The sequence below is a fragment of the Pristis pectinata genome, chromosome 16 (assembly GCF_009764475.1).
Source record: "Pristis pectinata isolate sPriPec2 chromosome 16, sPriPec2.1.pri, whole genome shotgun sequence".
In the NCBI taxonomy this organism is placed as follows: domain Eukaryota; kingdom Metazoa; phylum Chordata; class Chondrichthyes; order Rhinopristiformes; family Pristidae; genus Pristis; species Pristis pectinata.
The window spans coordinates 16130729-16155675 of record NC_067420.1 but is presented as its reverse complement, the minus strand read 5'-3'; the positions used below and the strand labels follow the sequence as shown (position 1 = coordinate 16155675).

Sequence of the window (24947 nt, the reverse complement as noted above, 5' to 3'; positions counted from 1 at the left end):
TTTTTCCCAGGGTTGGGGAATCAAGAACTAGAAGGCATCAGTTTAAGGTGAGACAGCCAGTGGCATGATGCTGGAATCAGAATAAGGGATTTACGTAATAAGAATCACATCCCAGTGCTGTGTCGTTAAAACCTGATTGTTTTAGGAGTGCTCAACAATGGTCATTCCAGGGACAGTTTGGTCTACATTCCTCTGGAATGGGGAATTACTTCATTCCATGCACAACTGATACTGTTAAGAATGCAACGGAAATTCACTCTAGGAAATGTCAGGTTGCATTTCTGCAATGTGTGAAATGATCCTGAAATAATCATTACTACGTTACCCTCCAGATAGAGTCCAATTAAGTAACACTGATAAAGACAGTTAGATTTCTCAGCCTTTGACACCACAGTAGGTTTCGAAATATGTTTCCAATTTTTGGGATAAAAGTGGATGAAGTAAGTCCAAGTTAAAATTTTAGTGACTGATGAACTTATGAACAATTTTGTCCCATAAGTTAAATTCACTGTTGTTCGAAACACAATGGTAGGAAGATAGTCTCCTAAAGCCCAGTGATTATCTGGAAAGTTACCAGGTTGTCATTTTGTTGCATACTTGCCAAAGAAGTATAAAATAAAAAATTCATCTGGATTTGTGTTCAATGGAAACTTGACTGCAACCTCTAAATTAAGCGTTTGATGCCATAGAATTTCAGAAGTATTTCCTTACTGTCTATCTCTGGCCGCTGGACACCTGAGGACATTCAGGCCTCCATTTCAGACCTTCCCAAACTAATCAACCTTGGCCATTGTGTTTTCCTTGTATGCATGATATCAGGCAAAGGGTCCTAAGTTTCAAGCGTAGATTCAGTCAGCCTAATGGAAAACAACATCTTAACAATAAAATCAGTTTTCAAAAGGGAATTTCAGAGATAATGCTAACTTGTGATTAATGTGAACTGTTTTATGTAAACATTAAATCCAGGAAACAAGCAATAAATTTGCCAGAAGAGAAAAAATATTTTGCTTTGGATCACTGACAATGAAAACAAAGATCAATACCAGGATTAGCGATATACAATAATTAATAAATAATTCTGCCAGCATCAAACTGGTTTGTTACTTTAAACAAACCAGAGGCCGAAACACAGTCACAACTTTTAAACTTGCTTTATGAATTCACTAACTGCAGTCAATCCTCAGCACAATCCTTGGGAACTCAGTTTGAGATGTTCTCCACATGTTCCTCAACCCCGCTTCCAAGGACATATTTAAGACAATTCTCTTGGAGACACTTTTAGTAAACCACATCATTTTCTGCTTCTTCCAACTGATGGTCTCCACTTATTTATCTGCTGCCTTACTAAGTACAATGAGACAGCTCTCTGAACAAGGTTCCCAGTACAAATGCTAGACAGTGTCAACGTTAAAAGCCTTAACCCTTACCCCTCTAAAGCACCTCTATCATCATGCAGCTGGCTGAGAATGGACTAATAGGCTGAGGAAGATGAGGAGAGATAATTTGTTGTGGGCTCAGGCACAATAGAACCCCTTAGAAAAAGCACCTAAAGCTGGTTTACACATACAGCCTGATGAAGTAGGCTTTTTGAATACGTGTTACCTTTCTCACTGTTAGTTTTAAAGTTTAAAAGTTTTTTTTAGCTTCCTGTTTGATTTCCTTTGCAATATCCTTTGTGCAACAATTTAAACTGTTAACTAACCACCTTTTTTTTAAACATTGCAATTATCTTCTAACTATCAGCATTCTCCTGAAAGAATTGAGTATACAGCTGTAATGAAAGTAGTGCACATCTTTAATAACCATTGAAGGACATTCTTGCAACTTTAAATGTGAAATTAAAACTTTTGCTCTTCAACCATCCTCTCCTAGCTCTCGTCTTCTGGTCTACTATGTCATATTCCATCTGTCACTTCCAACTGTTCTTTCTGCCTTGCACTGCAATTTGGCATATCCCCAATGACTCTTACCAATCTTTACAGATGCACCACAGAAAGCATTCTATCTGGATGCATCACAGCTTGGTATGGCAACTGCTCTGCCTAAGACCGCAAGAAATTGGAGAGAGTTCTGAACGCAGACCAGTCCATCACACAAACTAGCCTCCCCTCCATTGACTCAAGTTCAAGTTTATTGTCATGGGCATACATACACAGGGTATAAACGCAATGAAAATTAGTTTTTTGTAGCAGCAGCACAGTACATTACAAATATAACTTAACATAAACTTAAATTAACATAAATCATACATAACTTGTGTGACAAAGTAAACATAATGACACAAGTGCAAGTTGAGAGGGAGCCTGCTGTCTCAGGAAAGCAACCGACATAACAAAAGACCCCTCCTACCTCAGTCATTCTCTCTTCTCCCCTCTCCCATTGGGTAGAAGATACAAAAGCTTGAATGCACATACCACCAGACTCAAGGACAGCTTCTATCCTGCTGTTATCAGACTCTTGAATGGGCCTTTCTTACGCCAAAGATTAAATCTTGATCTCCCAATCTACCTTGTTGCGTCCCTTTCACTTTATTTGTTTACCTGCACTGCATTTCTTCTGTAGCTGCAACACTATATTCTGCATTCTGTTTTCTTCTACTGCTTAAATATTCTTATGTATGGCATGATCTGCCTGGATGGCACGCAAACAAAGATTTTCACTGTATTTTGGTACACGTGACGATAATACCATGCTTTATCCAGCATGTTTTTAGTAAACTTCGTCTGTGTTCAGGATGCTCATATCTCTGAGGCTGCCTGTGCCAGGAGTGTGTGATTAGTATGCTGTATAAAGTCGTAAGTGTGTTAGTTCTAATGAAGTTTCCATTTTGTCTTTCATACTAGGACTATGATGAAAGTAGACATTTGTGTCACTGACATTCTGCCTACTTAGATCTGTCAAAGGCATTTCCTGGATTCAAAGGCATCAGTTGCCCCTTATATGATCTGATCTTTATTTTCATGAGATTTCACTTATTTTTTTTAAATACTTTATGACTGCATAGCCAAAGCATGCAGCAATATTAGTTCCTTGTAAGTTGGACATGTCCTTTAAGTACATTGTCCCAATTTCTTTGAAGGTGGTCTGACTGAACAATTGATGAGAAGAGGGTTGATATGAGATGTTAAATCATTCTATTTTCCATAGTTGGACAACACTTACCATTATCTTGTTTCCAACCTATCAAATGGTAGACATAACGGATCTATTCCTTTTCAATGGTCCAGCTTGCTTATTTTGTGGATTGTTTGATAACTTCTGTTCTCCAGTATTTAAACTACAACACCACTTTAACCTGGAGCAGAAGAAAATTGTATCCATTTCTGGGCCCATTGCTGCTCAGCAGGGAAGTTCACCTCTGATTTTCTGGCAAGATGCTTATTAGCACCTGAAACATTGTTCCAGTACAATATTCATCAAAATGACATAAACAATAGTGAAATGCCCATTATTCATCTCCTTGATGTTCCAAAGTTTCTTCTTAATCCATACAATCACTGTTACTCCCTTCTCTCATCATTCCAACATCCATTCTTAAAACAACAGATTATTTTACATCTAAAATTAGAACATGCTGAAAACGCTCAGCAGGTCAGGAAGAAGCTGTGGAAAGTGAAATACAGTTAATGTTTCAGGTCCGAGGTCCTTTGTCAGAACTAGCAAAGAGAGAAAACAATTTAGTTTTAAATTGCAGAGAAGGTAAGGGAGGGATGGAAACAACAAAAGGAATATCTCTGACAGAGCAATTCCAAATAGGTTAATGTGGCAGTCCTGACAGCCACTGCCTGACCTGCTGAGTTTTTCCAACATTTTCTCTTTTCATTTAAGATTTTCTGCATCTGCAGATTTAAAAAAATATATTTTAGATCTAGTACTGTGCATTGGGAAAGAGTTAATTAATAATCTGGTAGTTAAGGGGCCTTTAGGGAAATGTAGTCATTAATACAATGATTTAGTTCAATCTCAAACCAAGGCCTTAAATCTATTCAAAGCAAACTTCAAAAGGTATGAAATATGAGAAGAATGGACTAATTTGCTTCTATACTTGTCCATCTAGTGATGAATTTTCTTCCCACCTCCATTCCATCACTTCAGATGTCTCCAAAGTCCTACTTCTCATGTAGTTCCTGCTCCTTCTGATATCCATATACATTGTTAATTAGACCCACATTCATCACACCATCACCTTTCTCAACCCTTCCACTACCTCTAACTTGTCAGATAGCTTGTCTGGTTTCCAAGACTGAATATGCAGAAACTTTCTCTAAGTATTAGGAAGACCAGTGCCAATGATTGATCCAAGGTCAAAAAATCAGTTACCTAGCCACCAACATCTCAACAGAATTTTACATGTTTCCATAAGATCAGTTCTCATTCCTCTAAACTCCAATGAGTCTCAGCTCAACCTTTCATCATCCCTTACCCCAGGAATCAACCCAAAGAACCTTCTCCAATGCAAGTTCATCATTCCTTAAATATACAGACCAAAACCACATGCAGTATACCAGGCCTGCTCCCACTAACACACCATGAAAGCTGCATCAAAACTTCTCTACTTTTATATCCTTGGCTGTTTAAAACTGAACAGACTCCTCAGAATCACAGTGAATTATTTGACCTGGATTAGAGCTTCCTCTAATTTCCTAATTCCACCTTGAAAATGTAATCCAGATTTGTGTTTGTGTCAATTTATCTGCTGCTGAAACCACCATAAATGTCCTTGTTTCCTTTAAACCTGAACAGTTCAAAGCACTGCTGACCAACCTCCCTTCCTTAACATCCTCACTCAGAAACCTGCTGCCCACATCCTAATTCATCTGATCACAAATGACATCTGATTAAGCCTTGCCTTAACTTTAAAATGTTTATCCTTATTTTCAAATCTGTCTATAGTCTTGCCCATCACTATTTCTATAATCTACTCCAACCCCATGATCCTCCAAGATATGTCTGCTCATCAAATTCCTGCAAGTCCTTGATTTTAATGATTCTACCATACACTCATGCATTTACCTGGGATCTGGCACTCCAGAATCCCCTTTCTAAACCTTTCTGCCTCTTAACCCCTTTCTTCCTCTAAGATAATCCTTAAAACCTATCTCTTTGATGCAGATTTTGATCATCAGTCATAATATCTCCCAAATGTTTGATGTTGCTTCTGTGAACCACCTTGGGGCAGTTTACTATATTGATAATGGTACAAGTTCTTATTACAAGAGAAGGCAAGAAAAATCCATCATATAAACAATATATTTTTTTTAAATCTACTGACTTTCACAGCGATTATTAGCATAACCTCTGAACCTGGGCACCAAGCACATGGGCTTTCACATTGATTTTATATTGCTTACTGTTGACCAGGGAGACTCCATGCCAAGACAAGTGTCACACAAGAGTATGCTGGTGTGTGCAGCAGAAAGGGCCAAAAAAAAGAATATCAAGCAAAAAAATTACTTTAAGAAATGGAAGTGCATTATATGATCAGTTTTTTTTAATATAGTGTTTCTTATTGTGGTTAAAATAGTTGTTTCAGCCCATGCTTGAAATCAAAGCGACCTTGAACATTTCAAGAAACCTGATGTGTGCGTGAAGCACCGTATAATGAAATCATCAACTCCAAGGAAGACAAGGCACTGTGACATTATTTTTTACGTGGAATCTCAAATGTCTTCAAGTTGCAATGCCAGCTTTTGTAGCTTAACTTAATCACCTTCTGATAAACTTGACTACAGTATTGATATTGGCATTATAACAAAACAGAAGATCACAAAGATCAGTTTTAAAATATGTTAATGGCACTCTGAGGGAATGTATTGGACATAGGGATATTTTCCAGATGTGGCACTAAACTGAGACCTCAGTTTACTCTCAAGTGGATGTAAAAGACAGCACAATGTTATCTGAAGAACGGCCTAGTCTACTGTCCTGATACCATCACGACAGATTGACTTGGTATTAATTTAATTGTACATAGTAAAATACTGCTCAATGCTAATAGACAGCTATGTTTCCCTTAGATTTGTCAACAGTGGTTGAAGGTTTTCCTGGAGCTCTAATCATGCAACATCTTTTATCAAGTTCATGTTTAGTCCGCTCCTGCTGTCTCTTTGCTCTTAACTTTATGGGAAGAAGTGTTGTAGAAGTTCCAAAAACCAGTAAACCATTGGTGAAATGGGGAGAAGTAAGAAACTGAGAGAGGAGGAGGGATTCTCAGAGACAACCAAGGATGAACATTAAAAGTTGGTCTTACCTATCTCGCTCATGAATGAAAAAGTTACAATTTTAGGGACTTGATTGCCCTATTAGCAGCATAAAAGTGAGCACGTATTTTGGCTGGAGCACCAGAACCTCATTACGCCATTTGTCATGGGAGAGGTGAGGGAATACAAAGCACATGCACATCATTTTGCAGAATACTGTTACTGCTATTTGGGTACAATGTTACTCCAACAATTCCAATCTTTATATTTAACTTCATTTTTAGATATTTGAGAGTATCAATTCTATTAAATTATATTAGTTGTAAAAATAAATGAATTAGTTCCAATAAAGTGAATTGACTGATTACATGAAGGTTGGTGTTTTGGCAAATTTGGTATGATACTGCCCCCTAAAGGAACATAATGTTACGGAATGACTTCAAACATGCAAAGCATTAACGATACATTTTTTGGCACATGAGCACTATCTTACTTGTGCAGGGAATGCACATAGAGCGCGGCCGTGTGTGTGTGTGTGTGTGTGTGTGTGTGTGTGTGTGTGTACACGCTCAGAGTCATACAGCATAGGAACAACTCCTTCCACTCATCAAGTTCACACCAACTATTCAGCAACCATTTTTACACTAACCCTATCCTAATCCATTTTATTCTCCCCACATTCCAATCAACTACCCCACATTCTTTTACTCATCTGCACACTAGGGGGTAATTTACAGTGCCCAATTAACATGGTGACTACAGGTTAGGACTGCTTTTTGTCCACCCTCCTGAGCAACGCAGATACTTTTCCTGCCCCTCTTACTCCATGGGACTGAATATTGGAAGCTACTGTTAGGGCATGAAAGGAACAGTGAAAAATAGGACAGAGCAGCCCAGCACAGCCTAACCATTCCTCTGCACACCCTCTGCTCCACAGTGCTGCTGCCACCATCATATTTCCACCACTGCCTTGCATTTCTTTCAGTAACTACACCTGAGCTTGGGCCCAGATGTAGTTTAGGAGCCAACAGAGCTCTGCAGGCTGCTAATACAGAAGACCCATCCTCTGACCTCAGTGATATCCTTGCACTCTGTGAATGTTCTGGTAACAGCAATAAAATATGAGAACAAATTGAATGTCATCGTGTTCAGTTTATTAATGTGAAGGTATTGATTACAATTCAGGAACTCTAGTCAAGCATTGTACATCTAGGATTAAAACTATGGATAGCAGTATACTTCCATAAAACAATATTTACCAAATTTGGAAGGTGGGTTCCAGCAGACGGTACTGATTTATCCTAACCTAGGGTCCAAAATTTAAATGAAGGAAACTATGAAGGAATGAGGAGTGACTAGGATTGATTGGGGAACTTCATTTAATGGCATGATGATAGATAGGCAATGCCTATCACTTAAGGAATGAATACAAGTAGGCAACCATTGTATATTAAGTGTATAGCTAAGTGACTCATAGCTAATAGAAGAAGGACAGAAATTGATCCAAAGAGGAGTTATATGAAGTCACAGGTCTGAAGTTTGGAAGCAGTTTAGAATTCAGCAAAAAAGCTTTATTAAGACAGCAAAAAAATAGAGCAGGAGAGTAAACTTGCAAGAAACATTAAAGTGGACTATAAAAACTTTACAAATATTTAAAAAGATAAAGATTGGTTAAGGTAAGCATAGGTCCATCAGGGTCAGAAATGGAAGAGTTTATAATGGGGAACAAATAAATAACAGAATGACTAAACATACTTTGGATCTGTCTTCACAAAAGAGAATACAAGTAACTTCCCAGAAACATTTGACAACCAAGAGTATAATAAAAAGAAATAAAGGAAATTAGCATTACTAAAAAAAAGGGTGCTGGAGAAATTAATGGCACGGAAAGCTGATAAACAAATCCCAGGGCCAGATAATCTGCAACCCGTCATACTGAAAGGTAGCCATAGAAATAATGGATGCATTGATAGTCATCTTCCAAAATGCTATCAATTATGGAACAGGTCCTGCAGATTAGGTGAGGTAAATGTAACCCCAATATTTAAAAAAAGGAGGGAGAGTTAAAAAAAACGGAAATACAGACTGGTTGACCTAAGGACAGCAGTTGGGAAAATGCTACAGTGTACTATAAAGGATATGACGGTAGGTCACTTAGAAAATATAAACTATTGACAAAGTCAGCATGGATTCATACAAGGGAATTCATTTTTGACAAAGCTATTGAGGATTTTTGAAAATATAACCGGTAAAGTAGATATAGCAGAACAGTGGATGTGCTATATTGGATTTACACAAGAGGATTGTATGCAAAATTAAAGCACATGGGATTGTGGATAATATACAAGCATGGACTGAAAATTTGTTAACAGACAGGAAACAGAATAGGAAGTAAATTTTTTGGGGTAGCAGGAGGTAACAATGTGCAATAATTGGGAGCCAATCAAGACTGCCTTATCCCGGATGGCATCAAGCTTCTTGAAAATGGTTGGAGCTGAACACTCCAGGGAACTGGAGTGGATTCTGTCATGCTTCTAACATATGCCTTTGGAATATCAATAAACAAGTCATTCACCAGTAGGATACCCAGCCTCTAACCTGCTCTTGCAGCTGCAGTATTTATGTGTCTGGTTCAGTTGAGTTGCTGATCAGTGGTGACCCTAGGATGATGTTGGATAGAGATTTGGTGATGTCACCAAATGTCAAGCATAGCTGATTGAACTCTTTCTTGTTGAGGTGGTTACTGTGGCACAGAAGTTACTTGCCACTTATCACTTCATTCCTGAATGTTGTCTAGGTCTTGCCACATACAGGCATAAATTCTTTGGTTTTTAATCTACTCAGCCTTTTGCTCATCCAAAACTCTGCTGCCTGTAGCTTAGCTTGCTCAAAATCTCACTCACCCATCATGCTACCTTCTGCAGCCTTGTCCCCTCCTTGGCCTCGCCAACTTCACCACTCTTTCTCCATCTGACCAGTCCATCTCTGCAACCTCTCCAGCACTTAAGTCTCCTCAATCTCTGTGCTTCTCTAATGCTGGTGTTTTGCACGCTTACACCACTAGTGACAGTGCTTTCAATTGCATCGATTCTATGCTCTAGAATTCCCTTTCTAAAGCATCTCTCTCTTTCCTCCTTTATTGAATATCCATTATTGCTAACTCTTTCACCTGTACTGATATCTGCTTCTGTGACTCAGTGTCATTTTGTCATTATTTTTTGATTATAAGGTGATATACAAGTGCAAGCTTTTGTGCTTTTTTTCTAAGGGACTTGCCAGTAAGAGAATAGAGTACAGAAAGTTTTATACGACAATTAATAACAATTGATTATCCCTCCTAACCAATCATACATTCTTTTGTTTGTTTCTTAATAGCTGATAAGGCAGTGAGATAATGGTGCATGCTTGGGGCAGTGTTGGCCCCAAGCATGCACCATTAGGGGCTACTGATTAAACACCTACTACTAAACTGGCCGAGGTCATCAAATTCAAATGAGGCCAAATGCTGCAACATGGATGACACATTTAATCACAATAATCACAAAGCTATTAGATGACCTATTTACCATAGCACTTATACTGTAGTTATTTTGATGATCAGCATTGTCTCAGTATTTGTGTGACAGAAGTGAAATATCTGCGGAGAAACTGGTTTGGTGAGTTGTCTCTAGTATTTTGCTCTCATTGTTTAAAAGGTCAGATTATATGAATTAATTATTGTCTTAAAACTTGCAGCCAATCACCGATAGTCCTTTAACAAGAACTTAGAATGTTGACTTGAACGCATATCATGAATCAGTTTCCTGTCATCTCAGAACATGGTATTTAGCAATCTGAGCCACATCAAAATATTTGTAAGATGCACTCAAAACCTATTGCTGTTGCTAAAACATGAAACTCTGCTGATCTTGCCCATCACTGGAACCGCACCTCCTGTCACTTTGCAGGACAAAAAGAGAAAGCAGCAACTATTAACTAAAGTATTATACATTCCAGAAAATGAAAGAAAAACAAAATAATACAAGCAGAATTCTCAGTTGTCATTCCAGGGCTGAGACATTTTGAGTGACATTCTAGATATGTGAAGGAAAACCTTGGATTACAAAATTCCTTTTTTCATTCTGAATCACACCAGCCCTTCCCTCTGCAAACATTCACGTTATGTTTGCCAGATTATTTAACTAAACACAATTTCAGGTTAATTAACTAATTTAAAAGAAATATCTTAATTGCATTAACATAACATTAACTTTATTAATGTATTAATCATAACTCCATTTAATTTCCACTAAAAGCTTAACTACTTAACAATGTTTAATAAATTCACTCGCATTTCACAAATTTCAGTTCAGCTGCAGCAAGAATGCACTACAAACAAGCATAGCTATCAATGAACACCATGCCATCACTATTCATTTTCAGAATCAAATAAAATTCTGTTTGACTTTTCCATACCTGAGATGGTTTGCGTCTGTGCAGTAATGGTACTTGTAGCTGTCTGAGTCTGGGTAGCAGGTGTTGCTGCCTCTGCCACAAACTGAACAGAACTCGGGCCTGCAGCTGTACCCAGATGGCAGCCATTTTGCTTGTGGGCCACAAACGTATCTAATGTGTTGTATTGTTGCTTGCAGATGCCACAGATGTGGATATCAGCACTCACCTCTACTAATACTGTGGCTCCTGGAGAAACTACATAAAATGAAGAAATTAGGGTACAATGCAAGACAAAAGATTTTCTTCTGCCTCTTCTATAAAGTTGTTCTCTTCTGTCAAAGATAACAAGGAAAACAGCAGTTTTGAAGACTTTTAATTGTCTTCAAGAATACAATATTTTTTTAGAAAATTAATAAGTGCAGTATGTAATAGCCTAAAAAAAATCTAGAACCAAAGACAGGTTAAACAGTTTTCCCCTTTTCTCTTGAAGATATCATGTGCTGAGATATGATTCCATAGCAAGCTATGTCATCAATCAGTACAACATTGCTGAGCTCAGCTTAACATCCATATACAGGCAGTCCCTTGGTTACGTAAGGGTTCTGCTCCTGGGAACTGTCTGTATGCCAATTTCTCGGTAAGTTTGTTTTCTAAAGCAACCCATATCATACTTGCTAACATTCTTTCATTACATTCAACAATCATTCTATCGCTACCCATAATGTAATTAGTGGAATATATATTGTATTCAGTCATTAATGCATACCATGAAACATATTATTATTATTACTAGCTTGAAAAATGTTTTAAAAATGTATGGGAGAACTTGCATAAAGTCAGATTTCTGTAAATCAGGTCATTAATAACCCAGGGAGACCCTGTACAGAAAATTTCAAATAGGAGTTAATAGACACATAAATCTATGGTAATATTTCCCATCTTTAGCCTAGGGATGCCAAGATTAACTTAAGTGCTGTTGCTGCCAGTCTGGCTAAAAAAAAGCATTCGGACAAAGCCTTTACTGTAGGAGAGTGTTCCAGTGCATTATATAGAGACTTGCAGCACAGAAACAGACTCTTTAGCCCATTATGTCCACGATCATCTATACCAATCCCAATTATAGTGCTTGGTGCACAGCCATCTGTGCCTTTGTGATTAATGTGCTCATCTAGATACTTCTTAAATGTTGTGAGCGTATGTGCCTCTGTCACCTTCTCAGGCAATGTGTTCCAGATTCCACCATCACCTCGGTGAAAAAGTTATGACATAAGCCCTCTAAATCTCTCATCCCTTACCCTATACCTATGCTCTCTAGTTATGATAAAATTACTAGAATTATTAGAAAGCTATGAGTAATTACAGTAGTAGTCTAAGTCCCTCAGCTAAAGAGATTGGTGAACTTACATTAAAAATGGACACACTCAGCATCAGTCAGCTTGGTTAAAGGGATCATGACTCTAGCCAACTAAAGAACCTCAGGCCTCTATAATTGATGCCCAAATAGGTCTTATACTCCGAAATATTTATCTGGTTCTTATTAATAAAACCTCCACATGAATTTTCTCCACATTTTACATATTCACAAATCTGAATGTTTATTCAGCTTCAGCATCATTTAATTCAATGTGTATCACCAATCCACCATTTAGTGCTTCAGTCAAAGTTAATGACCCCAAGCAATCCACATCTTACAGGGACTCAATTTCTATATTTCGTTCACGGTCTTAAAAACTTATGTTTTGGTCCTTTGAATGCAATAGAACATGAGCCTATTCTTCTTCGCATTAAACTAGCTCAGACCATCGAGTCTCTATTCATAACTGAAACTGGAGCCTGGTTACCTGACACAGACCCACAGGTCCTGGCCTTAGCATGGTTTTGAGTTGGGTCAGGTACTGAAAAATATAATAGGCCCTCAAGCTCAGTCAGAATTCAGAATGGCTGGGTTCAGGTCAGGCTTTAATTTTGCATCATATGAGGATTCTAGTTCAAACCACCCTGAACTAGGTATCTGCTTACTTTTACTTTCCTGTGCTATATCTAGAGAAGCTTGTAAACTGCGCTGATAATAACTAGTTTACATTATTTCAAAATTTCTAGAATATTTTGTTAAAAAGATAGGAAAAACAATAGACAAAGAGAGACCTTGCAGTGTACTTGGTTACTCTCTGCGGTGAACTACATAAGGCTTGATTAGTAATGCAAAAGTACTGTATATAATCTGGATATCTTTATAGTAATCAAATGTGTACACAAAATGTGGCTAGATGTGCCTTATGTAAATTTATTATTAGCTTCTGGGATTTTCAATCAAAAGCAATTGTAAACAACAATAGTTAACTCATTCAGTGTTTCTGAACACTGCATTGTTCACTCAAAAATGTACCTCCCTTCAGTAGTGCAGAACATTTTATTAAAATCTATATTGTCCTGACATTTTACTGTTTTTAAGTCCCTTTTAACTTTAGAGATAGGAAATTAACAAACATAAATAAAATTATAAAATTAACCACCATTTTGTTACTGCAGTAAGAGTGAAATTGACTTTACTCTGCTTCAAAGGTGACATTTAAATTTCGCTTTCAAGAGATTTTCACCATGACAGCATTAAGAAAGTATTTAGACCAACACCAGAGGGAGCACTTCATCTTCCTCAGAAATTTTCAGAGTTAAGACTTCCAAACATATCTAAGCTGACACCCTTGTCTGAATTGGAATGTCAAGTAAGTAGATAATGTGGAAAAAAATTATAAGGCATCTTTCATATCAAGTTGTATAAATCCTCATGCTCAAATTACTGCACAAATGCAGTTATATGAAATAATACCATGCAAAAGTTCCACAAACAACTGCCACAAAACAAACATCTGTATTTTGGTGATATTGATTAAGTGCAACATTGAAGAATGATAGAGAAAGTTGTTCTGTTGTATAGTGTGTCATATTATCATAGCATGCAAGACATCAATTGAACATCTCAATTGCAAGTATAAATAGAAAATAGCAGAAATATTCAACAGGTCATGTATCCCAGTCCAGAAAATTAGCAAAAGTGAATAAATAATATTGTAAAAATGTTAAAAGCTCAAATCTTACATAACACAAGGTCTCATGCAGCAATGTACAGAACCATTGTATCTTGAGCTTCAAGTATATGTAATCACTTTTATCTCAGAAAATAAATCTTGAATTACACATGCTGCATTGAATTTAGAAATGATTAGATAATATTAAATGAAGGCATAATATTTATTTTCTGTTTGTATTTCTTTTTCACTTATAAATGCTGCTCAACCTTAACTTGAATTCTGATTTTTCTGCAATAATCTTAAGATAACTTAGATTCAACTTGTTTTATTTTATTTAGTGCCCTATTCACTGATGAAAGTTTCTTTATTTGCTTTCTTGCAAAATTTTTACGAGGTAAAACATGCCAAGTTCCCTAAATACAGGTGCAAGAGGTTGTGATGCACAATGGTCCTGTGTGTGTGGCTTCTAAAACAGGCAACAGGCCAATTTCCTGCTGCAAGTTCAATTGCATAATTGCTGCATGCAGCCAGTGCTAACCTCACTGTTCACTGGCTATGTGCCTTCTGAAGGTTTCACAATATCAGGAGTAGCTAACACATCTTAAAGCAAGCGAACAAAAGTCAAAATTGGCCAACATCTCTTAAAGCTGTCACAAGTCTTCTACAATATAAGTTAGTCTGAGAAATCGCAAAGGGAAACAGGCAGGAAAATTAAGCCAAGGCCTAAATCAGATCAGCAATGATCTTATTAAAAGGCAGAGTTGGCTTAATGCACAACATAGCCTGCTTCTGCTCTGATTTATCATGCCCTGTCAAAAACAACATCGGTATTGGTATTGGTATATTATTGTCACTTGTACCGAGGTACAGTGAAAAGCTTGTCTTCAGAACTGATTGTACACATCAATTCATTACACAGTGCAGTTACATTGAGTGAGTACAAAGTGCATTGCTATAGTACAGGTAAAAACAATAACAGTACAGAGTAAAGTGTCACAGCTACAGAGAAAGTGCAGTGCAATAAGGTGCAAGGTCACAACAAGGTAGATCATAAGGTCATAGGTATAAGGGAACCGTTCAATAGTCTTATCACAGTGGGGTAGAAGCTATCCTTAAGTCTGGTGGTACGTGCCCTCAGGCTCCTGTATCTTCTACCCGATGGAAGAGGAGAGAAGAGAGTATGTCCCGGGTGGGTGGGGGTCTTTGATTATGCTGGCTGCTACACCAAGACAGCGAGAGGTAAAGGAGGGGAGGCTGGTGTCCGTGACGTGCTGGGCTGTGTCCACAACTCTCTGCAGCTTCTTGCGGTCCCTGGCAGAGCAGTTGCCGTACCAAGCCGTGATACATCCAGATAGGATGCTTTCTATGGTGCATTTGTAAAAGCTGTTGAGAGTCAAAGGGGACAAACCTAACTTCTTTAGCCTCCTGAGGAAGTAGAGGCGCTGGTGAGCTTTCTTGGCCATGGCATCTACGTGATTTGACCAGGACAGGCTGTCGGTGATGTTCACTCCCAGGAACTTGAAGCTCTCAACCCTCTCGACCTCAGCACCATTGATGTAGACAGGTGCATGTACACCGCCCCCTTTCCTGAAGTCAATGACCAGCTCTTTTGTTTTGTTGACATTGAGGGAAAGCTTGTTGTCATGACACCATTCCACTAAGCTCTCTATCTCCTTCCTGTACTCTGACTCATCGCTGTTTGAGATACAGCCTACAATGGTGGTATCATCTGCAAACTTGTAGATGGAGTTAGAGCAGAATCTGGCCACACAGTCATGAGTGTATAGGGAGTTGAGTAGAGGGCTGAGGACGCAGCCTTGTGGGGCACCAGTGTTGAGAATAATCGTGCTGGAGGTATTGCTGCCTATCCTCACTGATTGCGGTCTGTTTGTTAGAAAGTCAAGGATCCAGTTACAGAGGGAGGTGTTGAGTCCTAGGTCTTGGAGTCTGGTGACAAGCTTGCTTGGAATTATTGTATTGAAGGCAGAGCTGTAGTCAATAAACAATAGTCTAACGTATGTGCCTTTACTGTCCAGATGCTCCAGAGCTGAGTGTGGGGCCAGGGAGATGGCATCTGCTGTAGACCTGTTTTGCCAATAGGCAAATTGCAATGGGTCCAGGTTGTCTGGTAGGTTGGAGTTGATACGTGCCATGAACAACCTCTCAAAGCACTTCATGATGGTGGATGTCAGAGCCACTGGTCGGTATTCATTGAGGCATGTTACCTTGTTTTTCTTTGGTACTGGGATGATAGTGGTCTTCTTAAAACAGGAGGGAACCTGAGATTGAAGCAGGGAGATGTTGAATATGTCCGCAAATACTTCTGCCAGCTGATCAGCACAAGATCTGAGCACGTGGCCCGGGACACCATCTGGGCTAGGTGCTTTCCTCGTGTTCACTCTCCTGAAGACTGATCTTACATCCTCCACTGTGATCACAGGTTCAGCTGCGTTGGTGGCTGTCAGGGTGGATGGTGACAATCCACTTCCCTTTTGTTCAAAATGCCCATAAGAATGCGTTAAGTTCATCAGGAAGGGATGCACTGTTGTTAGCTATGCAGCCCGACTTCGTCTCGTAGCCTGTTATGGCATGTAAGCCCTGCCATAACTGGCGGATGGTCAGGGACTCTATTTTGCGTTGGTATTGCCTCTTGGCATCCCTGATAGCTTTTCGAAGGTCATACCTCAATTTCTTGTCCTTTGCTCTTCTTAATGTTAATGGCTTGGAATGAATTAATTGATTTCAAGTTCTCAGTTTGAAGTTTCTGGTAATCCCAGGCATTCCACAAACTGGTTCATCTTGTTTTAATAAACAATGAAAAATTGATCAACTCAACCATGAACACTTGGGAAGTGATACTGCTGTTGTTTTTGAGACATGGGACTATGTCATCACAAGGTATTGGATAGTGATTAGTTTTAAGGACTAGCGCCTTATTTTGTAATGACAGGCTCTCCCCAGATTAATCTCCTTTGCACAGCCTCCAATGTGATTATGTCATTTTTTTTTAGGTAAGGGGACCAAAACTGTGGCCTCAATAACACCATGTACAACTGTAACAAAACCTCCCTATTCTCAAACTCCAACCCCTCACAATAAAGGCCAAAATGACATTTGCCTTCTGCTTGCTGGACCTCTAAAACAAAAACAGAAAATGCTGTAAATACTCAGCAGGTCAGGTCACATCTATGGTAAGAGACACAGAGTTAACGTTTCAGGACCAAGACACTTTGTGAGAACTGGGAAGGAGTGAAGAAAAGCTTGTTAAGCCACAGAGGAAGGGTGGGGGAGGGAGAATGTCTCTGATAGGGTAAAATTGGGTGAAAATGGGGATCATGTTTGACAACTTTGCTTGAATTTATTTGAGGATGTGACAAGGAGAGAGTTGATAGAAAGGAACTTGTAGATGAGGTGTATTTAGATTTCCAAAAGGCATTTGACTGCATAAGAGGCTGGTTCATAAATTAAGAGCGCCAAGTACTGGAGGAAGTATGTTAGCATAGGTTGAAAATTAGATATCACGTAGAAAACTAAGAATTTGAATAAATAGGTTTTTCTCAGACTGGAAGGATGCAAGGAGAATGTAGGAGTTTATTCTTTTGTCTATGTTGTCATGGTCACCCCAGTTTTACCCTATGAGAGACATTTGCCTTCCTCACCTCCGTGCAGTTCTGCCAAACAGTCTTTGACCTGACACATTAACTCTGTTTCTCCTCCCACAGATGAGGTCTGAGCTGCTGAGTATTTCCAGATTTTCTGATTTTAGTTTAGATTTCCAGCATCTACAATTTTTTTGATTTTCATTTATTTGTTAGACCTGCCAGCTAACTTTTTGTGATTTGTGCACTGGAACATTCAGCTCCTTCAGAACATCACTGTTTGTTGTCTCACACCATTTAGATAATAATTCACCTTTTGATTCCTCTTACCAGAGTGCTCGACCTCACACTTCCCCACATTAAACTCCATTTGCCAGATTCTCACCTAATCGTTCAATCTATCCATATCCCTTTGCAAAATCACAAATGTCCTCATCACAACATGCTCTTCCACCTATTTTCATACCTTCGGCAAACTTGGAAACCTTACATTTCACTCCATCCTCCAGGTGATTAATGTAAATAGTAAACAATTGAGGGCCAAGAACTGATCCATGGGGTACTCCACTAGTTACATCCTTCCAGTCTGAGAAAGACCCACTTATTCCAACTCTTAGTTTTCTACGTGATAACCAATTTTCATCCAAAGCTAACATACTTCCTCCAATACCTGGGGCTCATAATTTACGTACCAACTTCCCATGCAGTACTTTGTCAAATGCCTTTTGGAAATCTAAATAAACCTCACCTACAAGTTCCCTTCTATTAACTCTCTGTCACATCCTCAAAAAAATTCAAGCAAAGTTGTCAAATGTGATTTACCTTTCATAAAACCCTGCTGACTATGTTTGATTATATTCCACTTTCTTAAATTATTAGTTATTTCCTCTTTGATTATTGTCTCTACCATCTTGCCAACAGTAGATGTTACACTAAATGGTCTATAATTTCCCCCCCCACCCCCCCTGGAATTTAACACGTTTTGAAAAAATTCAACCAATGGGTCCACTATCTCTGCAGCCACTTCCTTTGAAACCCTAGAATACAGGCCATTGGGCCCTGGCTATTTGTCCACCTTTACCCTGCGAGTTTCTCTAGTACTTTGTCCCTTGTGTTTGGGATCTTTACAAGTTCCTCCCAGTTATTTGAAATTAGCACACCTGTTATCTTAGGGATATTTGTAGTGTCCTCCACAGAGAAGACATGCAAAAAAAAAGGATTTAAATACCTGCCATTTGTTTGTTTGCTGTTATTAAATCACCAGCCTTGTTCTCTGGAGGTCCCACATTTACCTTAGCTGCCTTCTTCCTCTTTATACATCCATAGAAACTCTTACTGTTTGGCTTGAGATTACATGCAAGTTTTCTCTCAAAATCATTTTTCTCTCTTCTTAGCTGATAGATCCTAAAAATTTTGCAGTCTTCTGGCCTACCACCACTTCGTGTGCCCTACTTTTCAATTTAAGATTATCATTGACCTTCGTTAACCACAGCTTGTGAGGCTTTCTTAAGGAATTCCTTTTTCTAATTGGGATAAAGCCCTACTGAGCATTATGGATCAGCTGTTTGAATATCTGCCATTGTTCATTTACTGATCTGTCTCTTTGTTTAAAGTGGATTGGAAAAATAACCTAAGTCACCTTCAGAAGTGGTTTTGGTCCCATTATGTTCACCCTCATCCTCAAACTTCACCCAGCTATAAAGTGCTTTGGACTTCATGAGGTCATGAAGGGCTCTATATAAATGCAAATCTTTCTTTTCAGTTGCAGAAGCAAAATTCCTGATTCAAAGTTTGAATACACACTGAGGTCAATTCCTAATACATAAACTAAACACTAACTCAACATATATTGTACTTGTGCTCTGCCCATTGATACAATAGCTCTGATAGTACATTTTCTCCTGTCAGAACTATCAGGAAATTGGTTTGTTCATCTGAAAGCTTACAATTGTCCTGCCCTGCCCAATAAGTAGTAATGTTTCTTTGAATGAGTACATTGTTAGTTCCTGTAACATGCAAGAAACTCTTCTCTGTATTGTTAACTATTCACCCGTCAAACTAAACTGACGATGTATTTTTTAACATAATTTCCTCCGTTTCATTGAAAAACAACATATAATTTGGTTGAAGAGCAGGTGCAATAAGACTATTGGAACATCAACTGGGTAACTTTAATTTGGAGTCTTTAATGCATCAAATTTCAAGTACTTGTAATGCAAATTGTTACCGCGTTACAATTAGTACCAAGGACATCGTTTTCGAATGCAAAAGCTGGAAAGCTCTTCTTTAAGCGGAATTTCAAACGCTGGTAGTGACTAGTGGGAACCCCTGACTTTGCATATCATATACTGCTTTGCAAAGCCCTGGAACCTGAGTAGTGTACCTCCCCGCCTTCCGATAGCCAGATTCCCGGGTGGGCCGCTACTCAGGTTCCGGGGCTGCCCGCCGGCTCATGCAGCTGCACCACTGTCGGCCTAGGCCCTTCACAGCAAACTGCAGCCGCCCCGACCCCTGCATAGAGAACACAGTCGACTACTCACACGGCACCGGGCCGAAGTTGTCGCTCTGCCCGCCCGCGTTCATGGCTCAGCCGCGGAGTCCAAGGGTGGCAAACAAGACCGAGGACCTGCAGGCTGGCTCCTTTCCCTGCCCTCTATATTATTGACAAACAAACAGATGAGAGGCTGAAGAGCAGCTCGGGCCCTCAACTCAGCACGGCGGAAGCGGGTGCGCAGCACTTCCGCCCGGTGTGGACTTGAAGACTCGACCCGAAGTCAATGGGCAGACCTGGGCCATTTGATTCATCCTTGGGAAACTATGTGCTAGTTATGTCCTCCCACTGGTTACCCTGTCTGCACAGCATCGGGGGAAGGGTTTATAGTTCATCTTAAAGTAATCTCTAAAACATTTTTAATATATGACTATTTCAACTCTAATCCATGTCACTCTTATTTGCATGTTGTCTAACCTACAAATCAAAAGAAAAATAATGTGAACGTTCAGTTTTTCAACTAGATTGCTCTAACACTAGGGTTAGCCATTTGGATTTAGTGGCAGAACCATTCCGTTAAGATTGAGAATGTATGGCAGAAGAGTATTATGAGAAGGAAGGAGGACACTCAGGAAAGTCTGACAAGCAAACAAGCCTTCCAAGCGAACAAGTGTGCATCTGCCAAGTGGCACCAATGCATACACCCACCTATATGCAAACATTAATACCTATGCAGCAGACCCTGATCTCCAGTTATCTTCGTCTCCCTTGCTGAATCAAGACCTTGCTATGCAACAAAGCACAGATAACTTCCAATCCACAATATGAAGTTTATTATGGAATGTCAAGACCTGGAATTTCAAGACCCTCATGGACAATCCCAAAGCAACAGCCTTGAACATTGATCTGCTATCATAATTGAGGACTCTGCACCTCCTATATGGACGTAGAGAGGATTTTTCCAGTAGTGGGAGAGTCTAGGACCAGAGGGCTCAGCCTCAAAATAGAAGGACGTCCCTTTAGAGCAGAGATGAGGAGGAATTTCTTTAGCCAGAGGGTGGTGAATCTGTAGAATTCATTGCCACAGATAGCTGTAGAATCCAAGTCATTGGGTTACGGGTCAAAGGTTACGGGGAGAAGGCAGAAAAATAAATAAGCCATGATCGACTGCCCGACCATAGGAGCCGCATATGAAGTCCACCATGATTGGCACTTATGAAGAGACTCTTGCTTTTTCTACTGAGAGGAACCAGGACTGGGTTAATGAGAATGACCTGGAGATTGAGGAGCTAATTAACTGCAAATGTAAGGTTTCCTGGGTTGGAAGCTCCACCATTGTCTAAGGAAAATGGAACAGTTCTGTAGACACCTGAAGGCAGAGGTCCAGCAGAAAACCCATGACCTTAAGAACGGATGGTGAATGGAGATGGTGAAGAAGAGTTCCCAACAGCCATATCACATGCAGATTCTTCAAATCTTCCTGTGGCCCAAACAATCAAGGCCCCACCCCACCAAGAGCCATGACTGGAGATGGATTAATCAGGGATGGAGAGGGGGTCAATGTTTCATCACAATGTTGTACCTCATCTCCAACAAACTTCCTGCACCAGTGGAGGTGATCTTCAGAACTAGGTGGAAACTATTCAACCACACTCCAGAGCCAAGGTCAACCAAATCTCAGTAGTCAAGCTGCAGCATTCATGTGACAATTAAGTTTGCATATGATTAGATGCTGATATCCAAGCTTTGGCCAATTCATCCATTGAAGCATTTGAGGAGATGGATCTTACATTCAACAGCTACAAGACAAAGGTCCTTCACCAACCTACCCTCACTGCACCACATTGTCCTCCAACAATAAAGGTTGAAGGCAAGACCCTGGAAAAGGTAAACCACTTCCCATATCTGGGGAGCCACCTCTCGCAAAGGTGGACATTAATGATGAAGTTCACCACCCCATTCAGTGTGCCAGCGCAGCCTTTGATCAATTAAGGAAAAGGGTATCTGAAGATTTCGGTCCTAGCATTAAATTCGATATGCTTGGACCTGGACCATCTACAGCTGTTGTGAGAAAAGGTTCTTTGAGGTCTCAAAGGTAGAGGACTCTGGACACAGTCTTTGGAATTTTAAGAACGATTTAATTACAAAGACAAACGCTGGAACAGAATGAATGGAAACAGATGCACACACATGATCGTGGAACGTGGGGGAAATTGCAACGGGGATGAGGTGCACAGGCACGCGCGCGTAGGCGCGCGCACACACGCACACACACACACACACACACACACACACACGGTGAACTGGTTACAAATGATCAGGGAAGAAACAATACGATGCCTGAACACCCTGATTCTGGACAAGCACGGGCTCTACGCTGCTGGGAGTCTACTCAGGATGCTCCTAACCCCTGTGGAAGTGCACACTCTTACCAATGGTCCCTTCGGTGTGGTTTCAATTCCTGCAGCAATCAAAAGAGAGAGAACCACGCACATGTGGCATTCTTTATAGTGCTGGAGAGCTGGGTGGAGCCAGTCCAGGTAATTCAAAAGGTCCAATAGGTCATGGCCAGGTACAAAAGGTGTGTACAGAAACCAATGGTCAAGAGTGTGTACTAATGGGTGGGTGGAGCCAGACCTTGATTGACAGTGGTGTCGCTTTCGGCCAGTGCTCAATGGTGTCACGTGACAGCCATGACCTTTCACACTACAACAGCAGTCATCTCAACGTACTGGAAAGAAAACACCAATATGGTCTCCACAAAATCCTCCAAATTCACCCAAGGGATAAGCAAACGTACACCAGAGTCCTCTCCCAGACTCATAGCCCATCACTGAGGTGTCAGTTACTGTAAGTCAGCTACATTGTGCAGGCCATGTCATTCACAAACACAGTACCAGATTCCAAAAACAGACCAATTATTCCAAACTCTGTCATGACAAGAGATCACCAGGCAGACAGAGGAAAAACTTCAAGGATGTGCTCAAATCTCCTTGAAGAAATGCAACATCCTGGGAATCTCTGGCCCATGATTGGTCAAAATGGAAAAGGAGCTTTCAGGATGGCATTGAGAAGCTTGAGTCCACACATCGGGAGCACACAGAAACCTTGTGTAAATGACAGATGGAGTTCGTAACCTCATGAACTACCCACTCAACCTCCTGAATGGACACCCCCTGCCCCAGCTGCATTTACCACATTGGCCTCGTCAGTACCTACAAAACCAGAGTGGAATCAGGCAATCCTTGATCTCGAGGGACTGCCGAAGAAGAAGAGCTTTTTCCACCTGTAATTTTGTGTGGTAGGTGGTCTTGCCTAAACCATTGGGAAGCTTCTTTGATTCACTATCAGCAAAAATTCCATTTACAAAACATTCAGTGTTAGAACATAGAACAATACAGCACAGGAACAGACCCTTCAGCCTACCATATCTGCTGCGACCATGATACCAATCTAACCTAATTCCACCTGTCTGCACATGGTCCATACCCCTCTATCCCCCTGCATGTTCATGTGTCTGTCTAAATGCTTCTTAAATGTTGTTATCATATCTATGTCTACCACCCACTAATCTGTGTAAAAATCTTGCCTTTCAAATTTCCTTTAAACTTCCCCCCCCTCACCTTCAACCTATGCCCCCTATTATTTGATATTTCTACCCTGGAAAGAAGACTCTGACTATCCTATCCATGTTTCTCATAAATTTAGATAATTCAGCCTCATATCGCACCTTAGCCTCCGATGCTCCAGAGAAAACAATCCAAGTTTGTCCAATCTCTCCTTCTAGCTGGTACACTCCAATCCAAGCCATATCACCTCTTGAGACTTCTTCACCATTTAATGTTTACGGCTGATCCTGTATCTCAAGACAACTTTTCCACCTGATCCCCGTCATTGCCTGATTCCATTTGTGTCCAAAGCATTGGGACAGTCCCTTACTGTACCTAATGACTGAGCGCTCACCATCCCTTGGAGAAGAGAATTCCAAAGAGTTGTATGTTGTTCTTCTGAAACAATGACCCAGAATGTTAACTCCACTTCCACATCATGTGGTGCCTTATCTGAGTATTCCAGAACTTTTCCATTTGTATTTCAGATTTTCTGCATCTGCAGTATTTCTGCCTTGCCCACAGGAACAACCATGAAGAAAGGCATTTCTCTGCCCTAAGTGACTGACTCTTTAACCTGCTTTCTGTGGCCTCTGGTTCGAGATCCTGCAGCCTGTGAAAACAGCCTCTCAGCATCTACTCTATTAATCCCTTTCAGAAGCTGCGATGCCTCAATGAAATCACCTTTCAGTCTCCTCACAGGAGAACTTCTCGTGTCAGAAATCAGTTTAGTGGATCCATGCTGTAGTGACTCCAAGGCAAGTAAATAATTCCACCTGGCCAAATATTAAGCCGGTTTATTGTGGAATCTCATTATCTTGCCACATTTTTACCTTGCAACCTCAGTTTCAGTTTTCAAAACTCTCCTCAAAATGTACCCAAGTATGTTTCCATGCAGCTGCTCTTACATCTGATAACACACCTACTCCTTGGTGTCCGCTACCCTTCCTGTAAAACGTCTTTTAATATTCTGTTATGGAAAAGCACCATTTGAATGTTAGTTGCTGTAAGGTAAGTTCAGTGGATAAATTGTGTTCATTAGAGACATCTTACAGTTTTTATGTTACTCTGGTGTAACTTTAAGGCATTCCCTAGCAGGTTGATCTAAGGAAATAATGACACTTTTGAATCACCTTCTTCAATCGATCTACCTATTTGTAATATGTTTGAATTTAATTATATAATAGTAGATATAAATACATGTGACATCACTGTATGATATATTTTTCACTTGTGCATTGTTACACGCATGCTGCAAGGGATCTTGAATAAACGAGAAGTATCTTGCTGAGCTCTCTATATTTCCTGCATACACTACATATTCTGCTGGGAATCCACATCAGGCATATACTCTGCACTGCCAATGTAGATGTGGTGGAAAAGAATCAAATTTCCTGGAAATTGAATACCTTAAGTGACCTTACTGTCAGTTGAATCTGAAAACTCACAATTGTTCGTAGTAAATTCAATGTGCACTTGTGTAAATTCAATAAGCAATGGCACTTGAATTTGAATGCAAGCTCAGGAGAAATAAAGGGTAGTGCATGCTGATCATCAAGTATTGGCCTTGTAACTGTTAAACAGGA

At 39.9% G+C, this 24947-nt stretch overlaps 1 protein-coding gene across 1 annotated transcript in view; it reads right to left on the bottom strand.

Annotated features, from left to right (window-relative positions):
• zfp64 (zinc finger protein 64 homolog (mouse)) overlaps window positions 1–20123 on the bottom strand; it is a 38379-nt gene extending 18256 nt beyond the window's left edge. The window contains exons 1-2 of the mRNA XM_052031408.1: window positions 19803–20123; window positions 10656–10889 (exon numbers count right to left, since the gene is read on the bottom strand). Coding sequence (XP_051887368.1) covers window positions 10656–10889; window positions 19803–19845 — 277 coding nt within the window. The 5' untranslated portion in view covers window positions 19846–20123. The remainder of the gene's footprint in view (window positions 1–10655; window positions 10890–19802) is intronic.
• Window positions 20124–24947: the final 4824 nt, after the last annotated feature.